Below are 18044 nucleotides of genomic sequence, written 5' to 3' on the forward strand. Positions count from 1 at the left end.
AACAATGGTGCACTATTCCTCCCACTGACACCAACAATGGGCACTATTCCTCCCACTGACACTAACAATGGTGCACTATTCCTCCCACTGACCTATTCCTCCCACTGACACCAACAATGGGCACTATTCCTCCCACTGACACTAACAATGGTGCACTATTCCTCCCACTGACCTATTCCTCCCACTGACACTAACAATGGTGCACTATTCCTCCCACTGACACTAACAATGGTGCACTATTCCTCCCACTGACACCAACAATGGTGCACTACTCCTCCCACTGACACCAACAATGGTGCACTATTCCCCCTACTGACCCCAACAACGGGCACTATTCCCCCTACTGACCCCAACAACTCTCTAGCGCTCCCCCTGCTAAGGAGAACGTGACCACCTACGACGCAGTGCTTTTGCCCAGTAGCCAATTGCCTGTCACAAGACAGAGGGGTGACTATTCCTCCCACAGACACCAACAACAGGGAACTATTCCTCTTACTGACCCCAACAACGGGGCACTATTCCTCCTACTGACCCCAACAATGGGGCACTATTCCTTCTAGGGATGCACTGAAATTTCAGCCACCGAAACATATCGGCCGAAAAATAGCTCTATCATCATTTTGCCAATAGGAAATATTTAACCGATATAGGTGCCTGTGTGTACTGCTGATGTGAGGGCGGGGGGGGGGGGGGTGGGGGTGGTTAAGGGCAGGAGAGGAGCAGTGTATACAGTGACTGGCTGTAACTATAGGTCAGTGCCAGTTTTTAAATGCAATTGCTTGTTTGTTTGTTTTTTTCTTCACTATAGCTCAGAGAATTAGCTGTCACTTTCCCTGAGATAAAAGAAACAAAGCTTATTTTAATTTCTTTCCCGAGCTAAAATGGTGAGGAAAAAAAAAAGAGCCGGCAAATGCATTTAAAAACCAGCACTGACATAGTGACACTGCTCCTCTCCTGCCACCTCCTTGCACACACTGCCCCCCCCTCCCTCCTACAAAGAGGACCTGTCACTCATATGCTATCACAAAGGGGACTATTGGTCCCCTATGTGATAGCAATAAATTCATAAGTTAAAAAAAAAAAAAAATACGTGAAAGTAGAAAAAAATACAAAAATAAATTGGAGCCTCCCCACCCCAACATACACAGACATTTCGGTTTAGGTTCGGTTTTCAGTCACATGCATTCTGAATTTTCTGTATCGGTTTCGGCACCAGAATTTTCATTTCGGTGCACCACTAATTCCTTCCATTGACACCAGCAATGGGGCACTATTCCTCCTACTGACACCAACAATAAGGAACTATTTCTTCCACTGACACCAACAATGGTACACTTTTCCTCCTACTGACACCATCAATAGGACACTATTTCTTCAACTGATACCAACAATGGGGTACTATTCCTCCCACTGACACCACCGATGGAGCACTATCCCTTACACCAGTACCAAAAATACGAATTATGGGGCACTATTCCTCCCACTGACCAAGGGTACTGGTACTATGTAAATTCCTTTACTCCCACTGACCACCAAGACTGATGCATTGTTTACTCCCACTGACGTAGGGCATTTTCTCTCCTCACTGGCCACAGTCCTCCATTCCTCCCACTGACACCAACAATGGTGCACCAATCCGCCCACTGACACCAACAATGGTGCACTATTCCTCCCACTGATACCAACAATGGGGTAGTATTCCTCCCACTAACATCAACAATTGGGCACTATTCCTCCTACTGACACGAACAATAAGGCAGCATTATCCCCACTCCACTGACACCAACAATGGAGCACTATTCCTCCTACTAACACCAACAATAAGGCACTATTTCTTCAATTGACAATAACAATGGTGTACTATTCCTCTTACTGACACCAACAATAAGGCACTATTTCTTCTAGTTACACCAACAATGGTGCACTATTCCTCTTACTGACACCAACAATAAGGCACTATTTCTTCCAATTACTCCAACAATGGTGCACTTTACACCCACTTACACCAACAATGGCGCACTATTCCTCCTACTGACACCATCAATAAGACACTATTTCTTCAACTGATACCAACAATGGGATACTAGTCCTCCCACTGACACCACTATCCCATCCACCAGTACCAAAAATATGAATGATGGGGCACTATTCCTCCCACTGACCAAGGGTACTATGTAAATTCCTTTACTCCCACTGACCACCAAGACTGAGGCACCTGTTTACTCCCACTGACCACCAAGACTGAGGCACTGTATACTCCCACTGACCACCAAGACTGAGGCACTGTTTACTCCCACTGACCACCAAGACTGAGGCACCTGTTTACTCCCACTGACCACCAAGACTGAGGCACTGTATACTCCCACTGACCACCAAGACTGGGGCACTGTTTACTCCCACTGACGTAGGTCATTTTCTCTCCTCACTGGCCACAGTCCGGCCACCGAAGGTCTGAAGAAGACCCCCGGTCTAGGGTAACAATGTTAAGAAAGGCAGAGTTAGAATATGCAGAAGATATTTCAAAAACAGGCTGTATGCCCCATAGATCTTCTGTATTGCTGCACCGTGTTATTTGGTGGACTCCTGGTGGGGGAATGTTAATGGGAAGCTTTTAATGTACAATAGTGTGGTACTACAGGAGGATAATACAAGTGACAATTCTTTACTAGCATCATGTTTTTATTTCCATTCTTATACATTGGAACAAGCCTAAGATTTTATTTGCTTTCGCTTGACATTGAGTGAAGCCACTTAGCGTACTATTAACCTGTATTTCCAAATACTTGTCCAGATATGTCCTCACCAACTGTATTCCATTTAATGTATTGGGGGTGATTACATTAGAACTGCCTAGGCAAGCCATTCTTAAGTAGGATTTCTCCAGGGACAAATACGGGTTCCTCAAGCTGTGGCTAACTGACCTCCAACTGATGGTTCCTGTGTTATTCGCTGTCTCTGCCAAGTGGCATTAAACCTGGAACGACTGCAAGGGTGTCAAGTCTGGCCACCACTGTAAGAGGGGTATTCTTCACACATACCACCATCAATGTAAAGGGGATCTGGCCAATGACCCGTATTGTACTATTCTTACCAGGCATCTTCCCAATGAACCGCATTGAATTCATCCTACCAGGGGTTCCCTGAGACCTGAAAGTTATTTCAAGGGCTCCTCTGGGGTAAAGAGGTTGAGAAAGACTGGCCTAAGCAAAAAACCTAACATTTATAAACAAATACATTTAATCTGCCATTCAACCACCCAAGATGCTACTTTACCCGTATTCTTCTGTAATATGTTTTTATCCTGCTAGGTTATAATAACTACATATTTTGTGTTGTTGGTAACATTGGCTACTATAGTCCATATGCCAACTACAGTGCCTTGAAAAAGTATTCATACCCCTTGAAATTTTCCACATTTTGTCATGTTACAACCAAAACCGTCAATGTATTCTATTGGGATTGGATGTGATAGACCAACACAAAGTGGCACATAATTGTGAAGTGGAAAAGTTTTCAACATTTTTACAATTAAATCTGTGAAAAGTGTGGCGGCATTTGTATTCAGCCCCCCCCCCCCCGCAGTCAATACCTTGTAGGATCCCCTTTCACTGCAAATCCAGCTGTAAGTCTTTTTGGGGATGTCTCTTTGCACATCTAGAGAGGGACATTTCTGCCCATTCTTCTTTGCAGAATCGCTCAAGCTCTGTCAGATTGGATGGAGAACGTCTGGGAACAGCAATTTTCAAGTCTTGTGACAGATCCTCAATTAGATTTAGGTCTGGACTGTGAGTCAATCCATTCTAACACATGAAGATGCTTTGATCTGAACCATTCCATTGTAGGTCTGGCTGGATGTTTCGGGTCGTTGTCCTGCTGGAAGGTGAACCTCCGCCCCGGTCTCAAGTCTTTTGCAGACTCCAACAGGTTTTCCTCTAAGATTGCCCTGTATATGGCTCCATCCCTCTTCCCATCAAATCTGACCAGCTTCCCTGTCCCTGCTGAAGAAAAGCATCCCCACCACATGATGCTGCCACCACCATGTTTCACGGTGGGGATAGTGTGTTTAGGGTCATGTGCAGTGCTAGTTTTCCACCACACACAGTGTTTTGCTTTTAGGTCAAAAAGTTCAGTTTCTCATGTGACCAGAGCCATTTCTTCCACATGTTTGCTGTGTCCCGAACATGGCTTCTCACAAACTGCTTCTTATGGCTTTATTTCAACAATGGCTTTCTTCTTGCCACTCTTCCATAAAGGCCAGATTTGTGGAGTGCACGACTAATAGTTGTCCTGTGGACAGATTCTCCCACCTGAGCTGTGGATCTCTGCAATTCCTCCAGAGTTACCATGGACCTCTTGGCTGCTTCTCTGATGAATGCTCTCCTTGCCCGGCCTGTCAGTTTAGGTGGGCGGCCATGTCTTGGTAGGTTTGCAGTTGTGCTGTACGCTTTTCATTTTCAGATGATGGATTGAACAGGGCTCCGTGAGATGTTCAAAGCTTGGGAGATTTTTTAATAACCTAACCCTGCTTTAAACTTCTCTACATCTTTATCCCTGACCTGTCTGCTGTGTTCCTTGACCTTCATGATGCTGTTTGTCCACTAATGTTCTCTAACAAACCTCTGAGGGCTTCACAGAACAGCTGTATTTATACTGAGATCACATGACACACAGGTGGACTCTGTTTACTAATTAGGTGACTTCTGAAGGCAATTAGTTCCACTAGATTTTAGTTAGGGGTATCACAGTAAAGGGGACTAAATACAAACGCACACCACACTTTTCAGATATTTATTTGTAAAAACCTTGTGTTGGTCTATCACATAAAATCCCAATAAAATACATTTAGGTTTTTGGTTGTAACATGACAAAATGTGGAAAATTTCAAGGGGCATCAATACCTTTTCAAGGCGCTGTACCAGGTCATTTACACAACAACTGAAAAGAAAATAAGTTCAACAGCAACCCTGGCCCTTTGTAATAGGTTTTGTTTACAACCACCCTCTGATTTCTGTCCTCTACTCAGTTTATTGCCCATTTATATTTGTTCTCCCTCAGTCTTTGTACCAGGCTGCTATGGGGAAAGGTGTCAAATGGTTTTGTGCAATCCAAATACATTATATTTGCAACCTCATCGATGTCTATTGAAGCACAGTAGCTGCAGGGACATAGCCAATGTGCCCCAATATGACATCTGTGAGGGTGAGGTGCCTATCCATGAACAAGGTGAGTTCCAGGACCCACACCCATGCGGATGTCATATTGGGACACAGTGGCTCTGTCTTTGCAGCTGCTGTGTCCCAACAGACATCAATGGGACTGTTGGCACGGGCAGGAATGCGTGTTACCAACACCAAGGTCTATGGGTCCCTATGACCACATACACCCACATGGATGCCATATTGGGACACAGTGGCTGTGTCCATGCAGCTTCTGTGTCCCAACAGACATCAATGGGACTGCCTACACGGGGATGCATGCGTGTTACCAACACCAAGGTCTATGGGTTCCTATGATCAACTATTCCCACATGCACCCACACTCACATGGATGCCATATTGGGACACAGTGGCTGTGTCTTTGCAGCTGCTGTATCCCAACAGACATCAATGGGACTGCCTGCATGGGGATGCATGTGTGTTACCAACACCAAGGTCTATGGGTTCCTATGACCCACTATGTCCACATGCACCCACACCCACATGGATGCCATATTGGGACACAGTGGCTGTGTCTTTGCAGCTGCTGTGTCCCAATAGACATCACTGAAACTGCCTGCATAGGGATGCACGTGTGTTACAACACCTAGATCTATAGGTTCCTATTACCCACATGGATGCCATATTGGGACACAGCAGTTGTGTCCGTGTAGCTGCTGTATCCCAATAGACATCACTGGGACTGCCTGCATGGGGATGCACGTGTGTTATCAACACCTAGGTCTATGGGTTCCTATTACCCACTATGACCACATGCATGTCATGTTGGGACACAGCAGTTGTAGCTACTGTGCCCCAATAGACATCACTGGGACTGCATGGATAAGGATGCACGTGTGTTACCAACACCAAGGTCTATGGGCAACCCTGGTGGAATGCCCCGGCAGAATCTGGCCCTTTGGAAAGGGTTTTGTTTACAACCACCATTTGGTTTCTTCCTACCAGTTTTTTACCCATATATTTGTTCTTCCTCAGTCCCTGTAGCAAGCTATTATGGGGAAAGGTGTCAAATGGCTTTATGTAATCCAAATACATTTTATCTGCAGTCCCATAGATGTCTATTGGGATACAGCAGCTGCACAAACACAGGAGCTGTACTCCCATTTGACATCTGTGTGGGTGAGGGTGCCTGTCCCTAAACGCACATAGGTCGAGTTTGAGGACACGCACCCATACGGATGACATATTGGGACATAGCGGTTGGGTCCGTGCAGCTGCTATGTCCCAACAGACATCAATGGGACTGCCTGCATGGGGATGCATGTGTGTTACCAACATCCAGGTCTATGGGTTCCTATGCTTTTTATATCACAAAAAAAAACAAAAAACAAGCATGCAGAAGAGTGTCTCACCTCTATGTAAAATCTTTAAACTCCAGAGGTAAGTTAGCCCTTTAAGTACCTGTGAACAAATAAAGACTAATGATAACCATCATCTACACACAGTACAAAACATTAACAATAACATATAAAGCCATTTATAACTCCGCCCAAAATTACATCACCAATCTTGTCTCCAAGTATAACCCAAACCGTCCTCTCCGCTCCTCGCACGACCTCCTGTTCTCTAGCTCCATTGTCTCCTCCTCCCATGCTTGTCTCCAGGACTTCTCCAGAGCCTCCCCCATCCTCTGGAACTATCTACCCTAATCTATCCGACTATCGCCTACTCTACCCATTTTTATGCCGGCCATAGACGGGTCAAAAATCGGCCGATTTTTCGGCCGAAAAAAAAATTGTCCAATTTTCGCACTGTTAGTGGGTTAATTGGTGGGGAGGAGGAGGAGGAGGAAGAGGAGGAGAACTCCACTATTATATTTTATATGAAAAAGTTTTGCGGTTGCAACAAATGTATCCATTTGTATCCAAATAAAACATAATGTATTTGTATTGCTGTCACATTGTATGGTGTGCTCCCCTGTCTCTGTCAAACTGGTTTCTTGTCCCATTCTTTCGTGAGCATTGGTGGCAGCATCAGCAACAAAGTCAACCAATTTTTCGTTTATTCGGCCAATAAACAGTCCATCTATGACCTGCATTATTATTATACAGTATTTATAAAGCGCCAATAGTTCGCTCAGCGCTGTACATTACAGAGGGGGACAGAACATGTGACAGAACAACAACAATACAATGCAAAACATGAGGGGATTGAGGGCCCTGCTCCTTGGAGCTTACAATCTAGGATCTAGGTAGGCCATCTCTTAAAACCTCTCTCTTCAGGGAAGCCTATCCCGCCTTCAGCTAATACTGGAATCGTCTACTCTTCCAACCAGTCCATCCCCCACAGTTATTACCTTTCGTACCACTAGCTCCTCCCTCCTAGATTGTAAGCTCCCAGGATCATATATTTGTTCTCCCTCAGTCTTTGTACCAGGCTGCTATGGGGAAAGGTGTCACATGGTTTTGTGCAATCCAAATACATTATATTTGCAACCTCCTATCCCTCTTGTATTGAACTGTATGGTTGCTGTATTGTCTCCCGTTATATTGTAAAGTGCTGAGCAAACTGTTGGCGCCATAAATCCTGTATAATAATAATAATATTCATAATAATAATAATATATAAATCCTGTATAATAATAATAATATATAAATTCTGTATAATAATAATATATAAATCCTGTATAATAATAATAATAATATATAAATTCTGTATAATAATAATATATAAATCCTGTATAATAATAATAATATAAATCCTGTATAATAATAATAATATAAATCCTGTATAATAATAATAATAATATAAATCCTGTATAATAATAATAATAATCATAATAATAATAATATATAAATCCTGTATAATAATAATATATAAATCCCGTATAATAATAATAATAATATATAAATTCTGTATAATAGTAATATATAAATCCTGTATAATAATAATATATAAATCCTGTATAATAATAATAATAATAATATAAATCCTGTATAATAATAATATAAATTCTGTATAATAATAATAATATAAATCCTGTATAATAATAATAATAATCATAATAATAATAATATATAAATCCTGTATAATAATAATATATAAATCCCGTATAATAATAATAATAATAATATATAAATTCTGTATAATAGTAATATATAAATCCTGTATAATAATAATATATAAATCCTGTATAATAATAATAATAATATAAATCCTGTATAATAATAATAATAATATATAAATTCTGTATAATAGTAATATATAAATTCTGTATAATAATAATAATATAAATCCTGTATAATAATAATAATATAAATCCTGTATAATAATAATAAGTACAGTGGCTTAGTCCTTAGCACTTTAACCTTGCAGCCTCTGTGCTCTATAAAGTGCAGCAGAAATTTTCTGCACTAGATAAACAAACGGAACTAATAAATGATAGAAATATCCCTTTACATACTGCCGGTGTACTAAAGGCTCCATTTTAGCATGTGGGCAGCAGGCCTGGTTTCCTTACAGTGCAGTGCAGTACAGAGGCGGTGCACTTAATGCTTCAGGGCTCTGCATGTTCTTTTTCACACTTCTTTCATGTCTCCGCACAGCGACTCAGTGCACTCTGGCGACACGTGACACCTTCCAGTGCGCTACGGTGCAATGCTACAATTCTGAATGTTACTGCAGCTGCATTGCAGTGTGAACAGGGCACATTGAGAACAATTGCTTTCTACATGCCCCAGCGGTGATTTGCGTTGATACAGTGTGGGAAAGCATAGGTCATCTGTGAATCCTTAGAGTGATTTTAACCACTTGCCGTCTGGCTGCTGTATATAAACGGCTGGACGGTGGCAGTGCAGGGGCGGGTTGCCGTTCATAAATGGCGCCCGCCATTTTGGACTGTACGCGTTCCCTGGGAGCGCGCAGCACCGTGATCCGGTGCCCGCTGTGTCCTCTGTGTGAGATCACAATCATGTGATCACTGATTGGCCAATCAGTGAACACATGCAGAGTAGTAAGCAAGATGTCACTTCTGACATCATTGCTTACTACGTGTGAAATCTGTGAATGATCACAGAGGTCACATGGTTCAGGGCTATTCACAACTGCCTTGTACCATGTGACAAGCTGTGACCAATCACAGCTCACTCAGTATTTCTCAATAGCTGCAAGAATGAAGCCAGAGAGAAGGAGAAATGATAGCTTTTACAGTCCTAGGCAAGAAATGAGGATGTGGGAGAAGGTATCTGTCAAAAAAGGTACTCGCTCCTCATTAAAAAAAAAATAAAATTCAAAAGGGTCGAGGATTAGCATCACTCTTTTAAATGAAGGTCTGCTTTAAAGTACTGTATATGTAAAGCCAAAACTTAATTTTTGTATTATTATTACTATTACTATTATTATTAATAATAATAATAATAATATTGGATACAGTATTGATTGTTTTTTTTATCCAAGTCTCATTTGGGAGATTCTCCTTTACTTTCTGTTCTGTCTCTTAGATTGTAAGCTCCCAGGATCAGGGCCCTCCTAACCCTCTGGTATTGAACTGTATTGTTGCTGTATTGTCTCCCGTTATATTGTAAAGTGCTGAGCAAACTGTTGGCGCCATAAATCCTGTATAATAATTATAATAATAATAATATATAAATCCTGTATAATAATAATAATAATAATAATAGACAGAACAGGAAGTGAAGGAAATCCCCTCTTAGCTGTCACCGGAACATATGTCCCTGTTGGAAGATTTCACTCTATTCTTGTCCCGATGACAACTTTTTTGATTTTCCTTCACTTGTAGTCCTAACAACAATGGTCACCAGAGCAAATAGATGATCGTTAATCTACTGAGTGGGGACACAAACAGAGATAAAACCTCTTACCACTGTGCTAGAAAAAAAATGTTTTGCTGCTGGATACACTCAACATTATAATGTACTATATCTGGGGGGGGATTGAGAATAGTGATAGGTGCAAAATATTTATAACATGAATTACAAATCCATTTTACAAATCGATTACATAAATAATGATATTTTATTTGAAAAGATTCCCACTTTTTAACATGATATTTTAACCTTTTCGTTGCCAGAGCCGTTTTTGCACATTTTCAAAAATCATAAGATTGCATAAACCCCCAAAACATTATATATTTGTTAAAAAGCAGAGACCCTAGAGAATAAAATAGTGGTAGTTGCAATTTTTTTTAAATGACGTACAATAAAACCGCACAGGTCTGGGAAACGCAACATTTCAGTAAAAAAATACACTAAAGTTAATTTTAGGGCACACAAATGCAATATATTACCCAATTTTCTGGTAAAATATAAAAAAGATGGGGTTGTGCTGCGTAAATAGATACCCAACATGTCAAACCTTAAATTTGCTTGCACCCATGAAATGGCGACAAACTTTAGTATCCTATCATTTCCATTGGTGGTGATGCTTTGAAAGTCCCCTACAGGTCATCAATTTACGGGGGTGGTCTGGTGCTAGAATTATTGCTCTCATTCCGGTGTGCGTGGCAATATGTAACGTGTATCAAAATCGACTTTTTCATGCGTAGGCACCCCCATTGCATGTGTTTATGTTTGTGCGTGAGTATATATAGGGGGCCTCAAAAAATTTTGTGGGGGGGGGGGATTTTAGGTGCTTGGGCATAACTTTTTACAATTTAAAAACTTTTTTTTCATCACATATGGGACAAAAAAGTCCAGATATGTGATGATTTTTTGGTGACAGGGTCTCTTTAATGAGACATCCGGGGTCTAAAAGACCCCGGATGTCTCCCCTGTACTCCACTGAATGTAATGCAATGCAGATCGCATTGCATTAGATTCTTTCCGGCCCTAGTGGCTGGGGACACTGACAAGGAGACCTGGAAGTGACGTTTTACGTGTCAACTCCGGGTCAGCAGCAAGAAGGGGAGGAGAGGGGACGTGTGTCCACTCTGCTCCCTCAACCCCACTCACCATTAACGAATACTTCCATCTGACAGGAGTCAGCGTGTCAGATGTACACACAATCCTGGTGTCTGTGTGTAAAACCACCCCGCTGTCAGGCATGTACGGCATACCCCATATGGGAGAAAAATATATTTGAAATATATTTAAAAAATATTCTTCCCAAATATATTGGCATATATTTGAAATGCTACAATTTTGGCCGTATTCAATATATTTCAAAATGTATTTCAATAAATATATATATACACTGTATGTTGAAATGCGTTTTTTTTAAATATATTCTTCAGATTTTCTTGAACATATAAAAAAAGTAATTTTAACATATATTTTTACATATATTTGTAAATGCGTTCCAAAAATGTGGATTTGTATTTTTAAAGACATATAGTATATTTGAAATATATATTTTTTTAACATATAAAAAGTCATTTTAACATATATTTTTACATATATTTGTAAATGCATTCCAAAAATGTAGATTTGTATTTTTAGACATACAGTATATTTGAAATATATTTTAAAAAATATTTTTCAGATATCTTCTAATAAAAACGCATTTCAACATCCAGTGTGTGTATGTATATATATATATATATATATATATATATATATATATATATATATATATATATATATATCTTTATTTATTTATTGAAATAAATGATATATTTGTAAACATATTGAATATGACCAAAATTGTAGCATTTCAAATATATGTCAATATATTTGGGAAGAATATTTAAAAAATATATTTCAAATATATTTGTCTTCCCTGTGGGACAGACCTGGCAGCGAAGGGGTTCAAGGATTTCAAGCAAGCAAAAAGTTTTCATTCTCATTACAATAGCCCCCTCCACACCTCCTATATACTGCAGAGCCATGGATGAGCAAGAGCCAGGATAGTAAACCTATTACAGAGATTATTAGAGATACTTACAGCAACTGAAATCCTTCCCAAAACCTGCTCCGGAATCTTCCTGTACACATCCAAGGATCCTCCTGTGTTGTGAAAAAGAAACAAAATACACTGGAGTGCCATGTTCTGTAAAGTCATTCCTGTGGTGAAGGCTACCATTAGGTCCAAACTTTTTGTTTGAAGGCTACCATTAGGTCCACACTTTTTGTTTGAAGGTTACCATTAGGTCAAAACTTTTTGTTTGAAGGCTACCATTAGGTCCAAACTTTTTGTTTGAAGGTTAACATTAAGTCCAAACTTTTTGTTTGAAGGTTACCATTAGGTCAAAACATTTTGTTTGAAGGTTACCATTAGGTCCAAACATTTTGTTTGAAGGCTACCATTAGGTTTTAAACTTTTTGTTTGAAGGTTACCCATTAGGTTTTAAACTTTTTGTTAAGCATTAACTTTGCATGATCTCTTATTCGCCTGTGGTATTTCTTGCAGGAATGTATACCAAGACGTTGGCACCCACATTACATCGTCAGAAAAAAGCAGCAGATGTTCCAACAAGGTGGTACTTCGTTCCTTCTCGTCTTGCAGAGATGTATCCAGGTAATTCTACACTTTGTTTCAGGGCTTATGCCTTATGCGGCTCAGTACACCATACCTGGTGGGAGTTTCCACCTTCTGCCCAGGGCCCCGCCCTATGTGCCTCCCACCTCCTCAGTGCTGCCAGCTTCCCTCCTCTCCTTCACACCGGCAGCTGCAAGCACACCATAGGATACTTCAGGATGGAGAGTGGGGGAAGGTTCTGGTAAATATTTCACATTTATCAGCCACGTCTTTTCCTGAATGAACACAATGAGTGATCGGTATTGATTTCTCACTGTGTTCATTCATAACTGAAGAATAGTAGTATGGGACCTGTCAGGTTGGCTTCATTGCGCCCTGTGCATTCTAATAGCAGCCTTGGCTTTAGTTACATGAATGGAGGAGATGGGCAGAAAGGGTGGCCATAGCTGGGTACCACAGATTATGGTGATGGGGGCAGGGGCATAATGGAACCCAGGAGCTAGCAGCACAAGGGACACATCAGTTTATTACTAAGACAAGTCCCTTGTGCTGATTTCAGTTTTTTTTTAAATGTAACTATACTTAGGCTTACGGATAGGTTCACACCTACGGGTGCGACCGAGTGTGCGTCCATTCCCACGAGTCGTGTGTAAGAAAGCCCATTTATTTCAGTGGGTTGCCCTACATGCGAGAAACACATAAAGAAGCCCCTGACTCTTTTCCAAAAACACACCACAGCAGACTGCATGGTCTGGCATGCAAGAACACGTGCCAACAACTAACGGTACCATCAAACATCTGCTAAACGGCAACGCATTTCTGTGCCTAGTATGTGTGTGAAGGATTGCCTCTCTCCCATCCTGCCCATGCAGCCAAGGAGCTAGGAGCGACTTCATCCTACTTGTCATGGTCAAACCACCCCCCCTCACAAGTTTTGCCCCACCCACCGGGGCTTAGTCATAGGCCCTATGACCAAGCCCCGAAGGAAGGGTGAAACACGTCACGGGCATGGTTTGGTGGAGACATGGAGGCTGAGGCCCTGCCTAACTCCTTGGCTGCAGGAGCTGGATAAGAGAGTGGTGATCCTTTTACCACCTACAAGGCACAGAAACGCGTTGCCCTTTATCAGACATGTGATGGTGCCATTAATTGTTGGCACGTGTTCATGTGCACCAGACCATATGGTGGCGGACACTCCGCTTTCTTGACGATCTAGGGAAGAAGCTCCTCTGTTTCTATTGGGCAATAACAACATTTTGGGCACATTCCCAGCATGCAAAGGTGTAACCCTAGCCTTAATGTTGCTTTGTGTGCAGATACCACCGTTTAAAAGAGAAGTATGGGGTTAATTTTTTTCCCCATTATACTTACCTAGGTGGATGACGCATCGGTCTGATGCTTCATCTGTCCCACAGCGGTTCTAAGGGTGATCACATGACCGCTGATCACAGAGTTCACCTTGTAGAGAATGGGACTGTCAGTCACCGCTGTCTGCTCAGCCCCCCCAAGTGCTCACTGGACCACTGGGCTGTGGAGGGGGAGGGAGCGGCTGGCTTAGGTTCTAAGTGCTTCGCTGAGAGGCTGGGCTAGGTGCCGCTCCAGTTTCTGGGGTGGATCCTAACTTTGAAGTCGGGATCTTTCCCCAGCCTGGACCGGCTGATTGATGTCAGCTGACAGCGGACTTCGGTCCACTGTCGGCTGAAAACGGGTCACAGGCGTGCAGAACAAACTGATCCACAGGAGAACTACAAACAAAAGAGCTTTGGCTGTACGTCTCCTTTAACCACTTCCCGTCTGGTGGACGGGAGCAGTGCAGGAGCGGGTTGCCGTTCATAAACGGCGCCCGAATTTAAAGGATGTGCATGCTCCCTGGGAGCGAACACCGATCGCTATACGGGACCTCTGCGTTAGGTCCTGATCATGTGATCTCGGATTGGCCAATCAGTGATCACATGAATAGTAGTAAGCAATATGTCACTTCCGACATCATTGCTTACTACGTGTGAAATCTGTGAATAATCACAGAGGTCACATGGTACAGGGCTATTTACAATAGCCTTTAACCATGTGACAAGCTGTGACCAATCACAGCTCACACAGTATTTCTCAATGGCTGCAAGAATGTAGCCAGAGAGAAGGAGCAATTATTGATTTTACAGCCTTTATGGGTGTAAAAGAAATCAGTGTAAAAAAAAAAATCTTCATCACCCCCCACACAGTATGGTGACATTGTACTGCTAGGGTGAAGTATGTTAAAAAAAAACATAAATAATAATATAAAAAAATTTAATAAAAATGTAAAAAAAAAATTAGAAAAATTATAATTTTTGGTTATAAACTAATTTGGGTTATTTTTTTTTTACTAAAAAAATGGATGAATACATTTTGGCCAAGATTTATGAAGAAAGATTTATTTGCAAAATGTTATAAGAAAAACACTTTTTTTTCAAAAATTTTGGACTGTTTCATTTATATAGCAAAAAATAAAAATCCCAGTGGTGAATAAATACCACCAAAATAAAGTTTTATCTGTCTCAAAAAGAATGCTAAAAAATTAATATGGGTAGAGTGTTGCATGACCGCTCAATTGTCATTCAAAGTGTGATAGCACTGAAAGCTGAAAATTGGCCTGGACAGGAAGGAGGTAAAAGTGTCTGGACTGGAAGGGGGTGAAAGTGTCCGGACTGGAAGGGGGTGAAAGTGTCCGGACTGGAAGGGGGTGAAAGTGTCCAGACTGGAAGGGGGTGAAAGTGTCCAGACTGGAAGGGGGTGAAAGTGTCCAGACTGGAAGGGGGTGAAAGTGTCCAGACTGGAAGGGGGTGAAAGTGTCCGGACTGGAAGGGGGTGAAAGTGTCCAGACTGGAAGGGGGTGAAAGTGTCCGGACTGGAAGGGGGTGAAAGTGTCTAGACTGGAAGGGGGTGAAAGTGTCCAGACTAGAAGTGGGTGAAAGTGTCCGGACTGGAAGGGGGTGAAAGTGTCAGGACTGGAAGGGGGGGAAAGTGTCCGGACTGGAAGGGGGGGAAGTGTCTGGACTGGAAGTGGTTAACCCCTTCACGCCGGCGCTTAACAGCCCTTTAAGAGTTTCAGAAGCTGGGAGGAGGGGCAAGGTTTAGGGTCATGTGATCGGGAAAGGTCCCAATCGAGAGAGGAGATCGGGACCTTTCCGTGAGTACCAGACATGTGTGCCGGGAGCATTCTCGGCACATATGTCCTTTTTAAATAGAATGCAAATGTGCGGCCACTTGGCGTCTAGGCCCAGACACTGGGAGGCCGCACATTTGCGTTCAGCCGGCGTGAAGAGGTTAATGAGCTATAGGTGTCTACAGATGGTTCAAAGTGCAGCAGTTGTGTAATAAAAGCAGTAAACTACACAAAACAATCAGAAATAATTTGAACTCACAACTTGCTTGCCGTAGATAATAATTGAATAATCCCAACAATACACCTACTTATCTGATTAAACTCACCATCCATAAACTCCGTACAGATAGAAATTCGATTCTCTGCAAAAAACGCTCCGTAAAAGCCGATTATGTAAGGCGAATCGCACTGCGAAACAAAAGGAAAGTGATGCTGTCAGAAAACAGAGCGCCATTTGTGACAATTCCCCATGTGGAGTCGCCAAGCTCACGCACCTTGTACAGAATCTCCAGCTCTGACATAATCTGTCTCTGCAGCTCCACAGTAATGTCTAACGGGATGACCTATGGAGAACAGACACAAAACACTTGTCACTGATTGATACTGTGTGTTCGGCTTGCCACGGATAGCAGCGGTATACTCCATTATAAGCCCTCAAACAAGCCAAGGCTTGTGCTGTCACACTGGTACAAGTGTGTTCTTCTCCGCTTGCTGATGAGAATCAACCAACAGCCCCTATATCAAAGTCTCAGCAAGCACGGTACAAGGAGATTGAAACTACGAGGGGCAAGGATTTTTACACACCACAGTGAAGGCGATAAATGGTATGGACTCCCATCCTTAACATGTAATGGAGCCTACCCTGGACCCTACAAGAGATGTAATGCAACCTCCCAGAAGTGAGTCCACCTCTCACATTTCTGTAAATCTTTGATTCCCTCTTTTTATGTGACAACACTGAAGAAATGACACTTTGCTACAATGTGACGTAGTCAGTGTACAGCTTGTATAATATGTAAATTTGCTGTCCCCTCAAAATAACTCAACACACCACCATTAATGTCTAAACCGCTGGCAACAAAAGTGAGTTCACCCCTAAGTGAAAAAAACCAAAATGGGCCCAAAGTGTCAATATTTTGTGTGGCCGCCATTATTTTCCACCACTGCCTTAACCCTCTCGGGCATGGAGTTCATCAGAGCTTCACAGGTTGCCACTGGAGTCCTCTTCCATTCCTCCATGACGACATCACGGAGCTGGTGGATGTTAGAGACCTTGCGCTCCTCCACCTTCCGTTTGAGGATGCCCCACAGATGCTTAATAGGGTTTAGCTCTGGAGATATGCTTGGCCAGTCCATCACCTTTACCCTCAGCTTCTTTACCAAGGCAGTGGTGGTCTTGGAGGTGTGTTTGGGGTCGTTATGTTGGAATACTGCCCTGCGGCCCAGTCTCTGAACATAATTTGCTGTCCCCTCAAAATAACTCAACACACCGCCATTAATGTCTAAACCGCTGGCAACAAAAGTGAGTCCACCCCTAAGTGACAAGGTCTAAATTGAGCCCAATTAGCCATTTTCCCTCCCCGGTGTCATGTGACTCGTTAGTGTTACAAGATCTCAGGGGTGAATGGGGAGCGGTTGGGTTACATTTGGTGTTATCACTCTCACTCTCTCATACTGGTCACTGGAAGTTCAACATGGCACCTCATGGCAAAGAACTCTCTGAGGATCTGAAAAAAAGAATTGTTGCTCTACATAAAGATGGCCTAGGCTATAAGAAGATGGCCAAGACCCTAAAACTGAGCTGCAGCAAGGTGGCCAACACCATACAGCGGTGTAACAGGACAGGTTCCACTGAGAACAGGCCTCGCCATGGTCCACCAAAGGAGTTGAGTGCACGTGCTCAGCGTCATATCCAGAGGTTGTCTTTGGGAAATAGACGTATGAGTGCTGCCAGCATTGCTGCAGAGGGTGAAGGGGTGGGGGGTCAGCCTGTCAGTGCTCAGACCATACACCGCACACTGCATCAAATTGGTCTGCATGGCTGTTGTCCCAGAAGGAAGCCTCTTCTAAAGATGATGCACAAGAAAGACCGCAAACAGTTTGCTGAAGACAAGCAGCCTATGGATTACTGGAACCATGTCCTGTGGTCTGATGACACCAAGATACACTGATTTGGTTCAGATGGTGTCAAGTGTGTGTGGCGGCAACCAGGCGACGAGTACAAAGACAAGTGTGTCTTGCCTACAGTCAAGCATGGTGGTGGGAGGGTCATGGTCTGGGGCTACATGAGTGCTGCCGGCACTGGGGGGCTA

The 18044-nt window shown here is 42.5% G+C and overlaps 1 protein-coding gene across 2 annotated transcripts in view; it reads right to left on the reverse strand.

Annotated features, from left to right (window-relative positions):
- The window catches only part of MAP2K5 (mitogen-activated protein kinase kinase 5), a 345280-nt gene that overhangs the window by 128687 nt on the left and 198549 nt on the right, over positions 1 to 18044 (reverse strand). For both annotated transcript variants that reach the window (XM_089660977.1, XM_089660975.1), the window contains exons 10-13: positions 16227 to 16295; positions 16059 to 16140; positions 12057 to 12118; positions 6569 to 6617 (exon numbers count right to left, since the gene is read on the reverse strand). In XM_089660977.1, coding sequence (XP_089517103.1) covers positions 6569 to 6617; positions 12057 to 12118; positions 16059 to 16140; positions 16227 to 16295 — 262 coding nt within the window. The remainder of the gene's footprint in view (positions 1 to 6568; positions 6618 to 12056; positions 12119 to 16058; positions 16141 to 16226; positions 16296 to 18044) is intronic.

The sequence above is a fragment of the Staurois parvus genome, unplaced genomic scaffold, assembly GCF_062004578.1.
Source record: "Staurois parvus isolate SC_StPar_1 unplaced genomic scaffold, SC_StPar_1.0 ptg001300l, whole genome shotgun sequence".
Lineage (NCBI taxonomy): Eukaryota > Metazoa > Chordata > Amphibia > Anura > Ranidae > Staurois > Staurois parvus.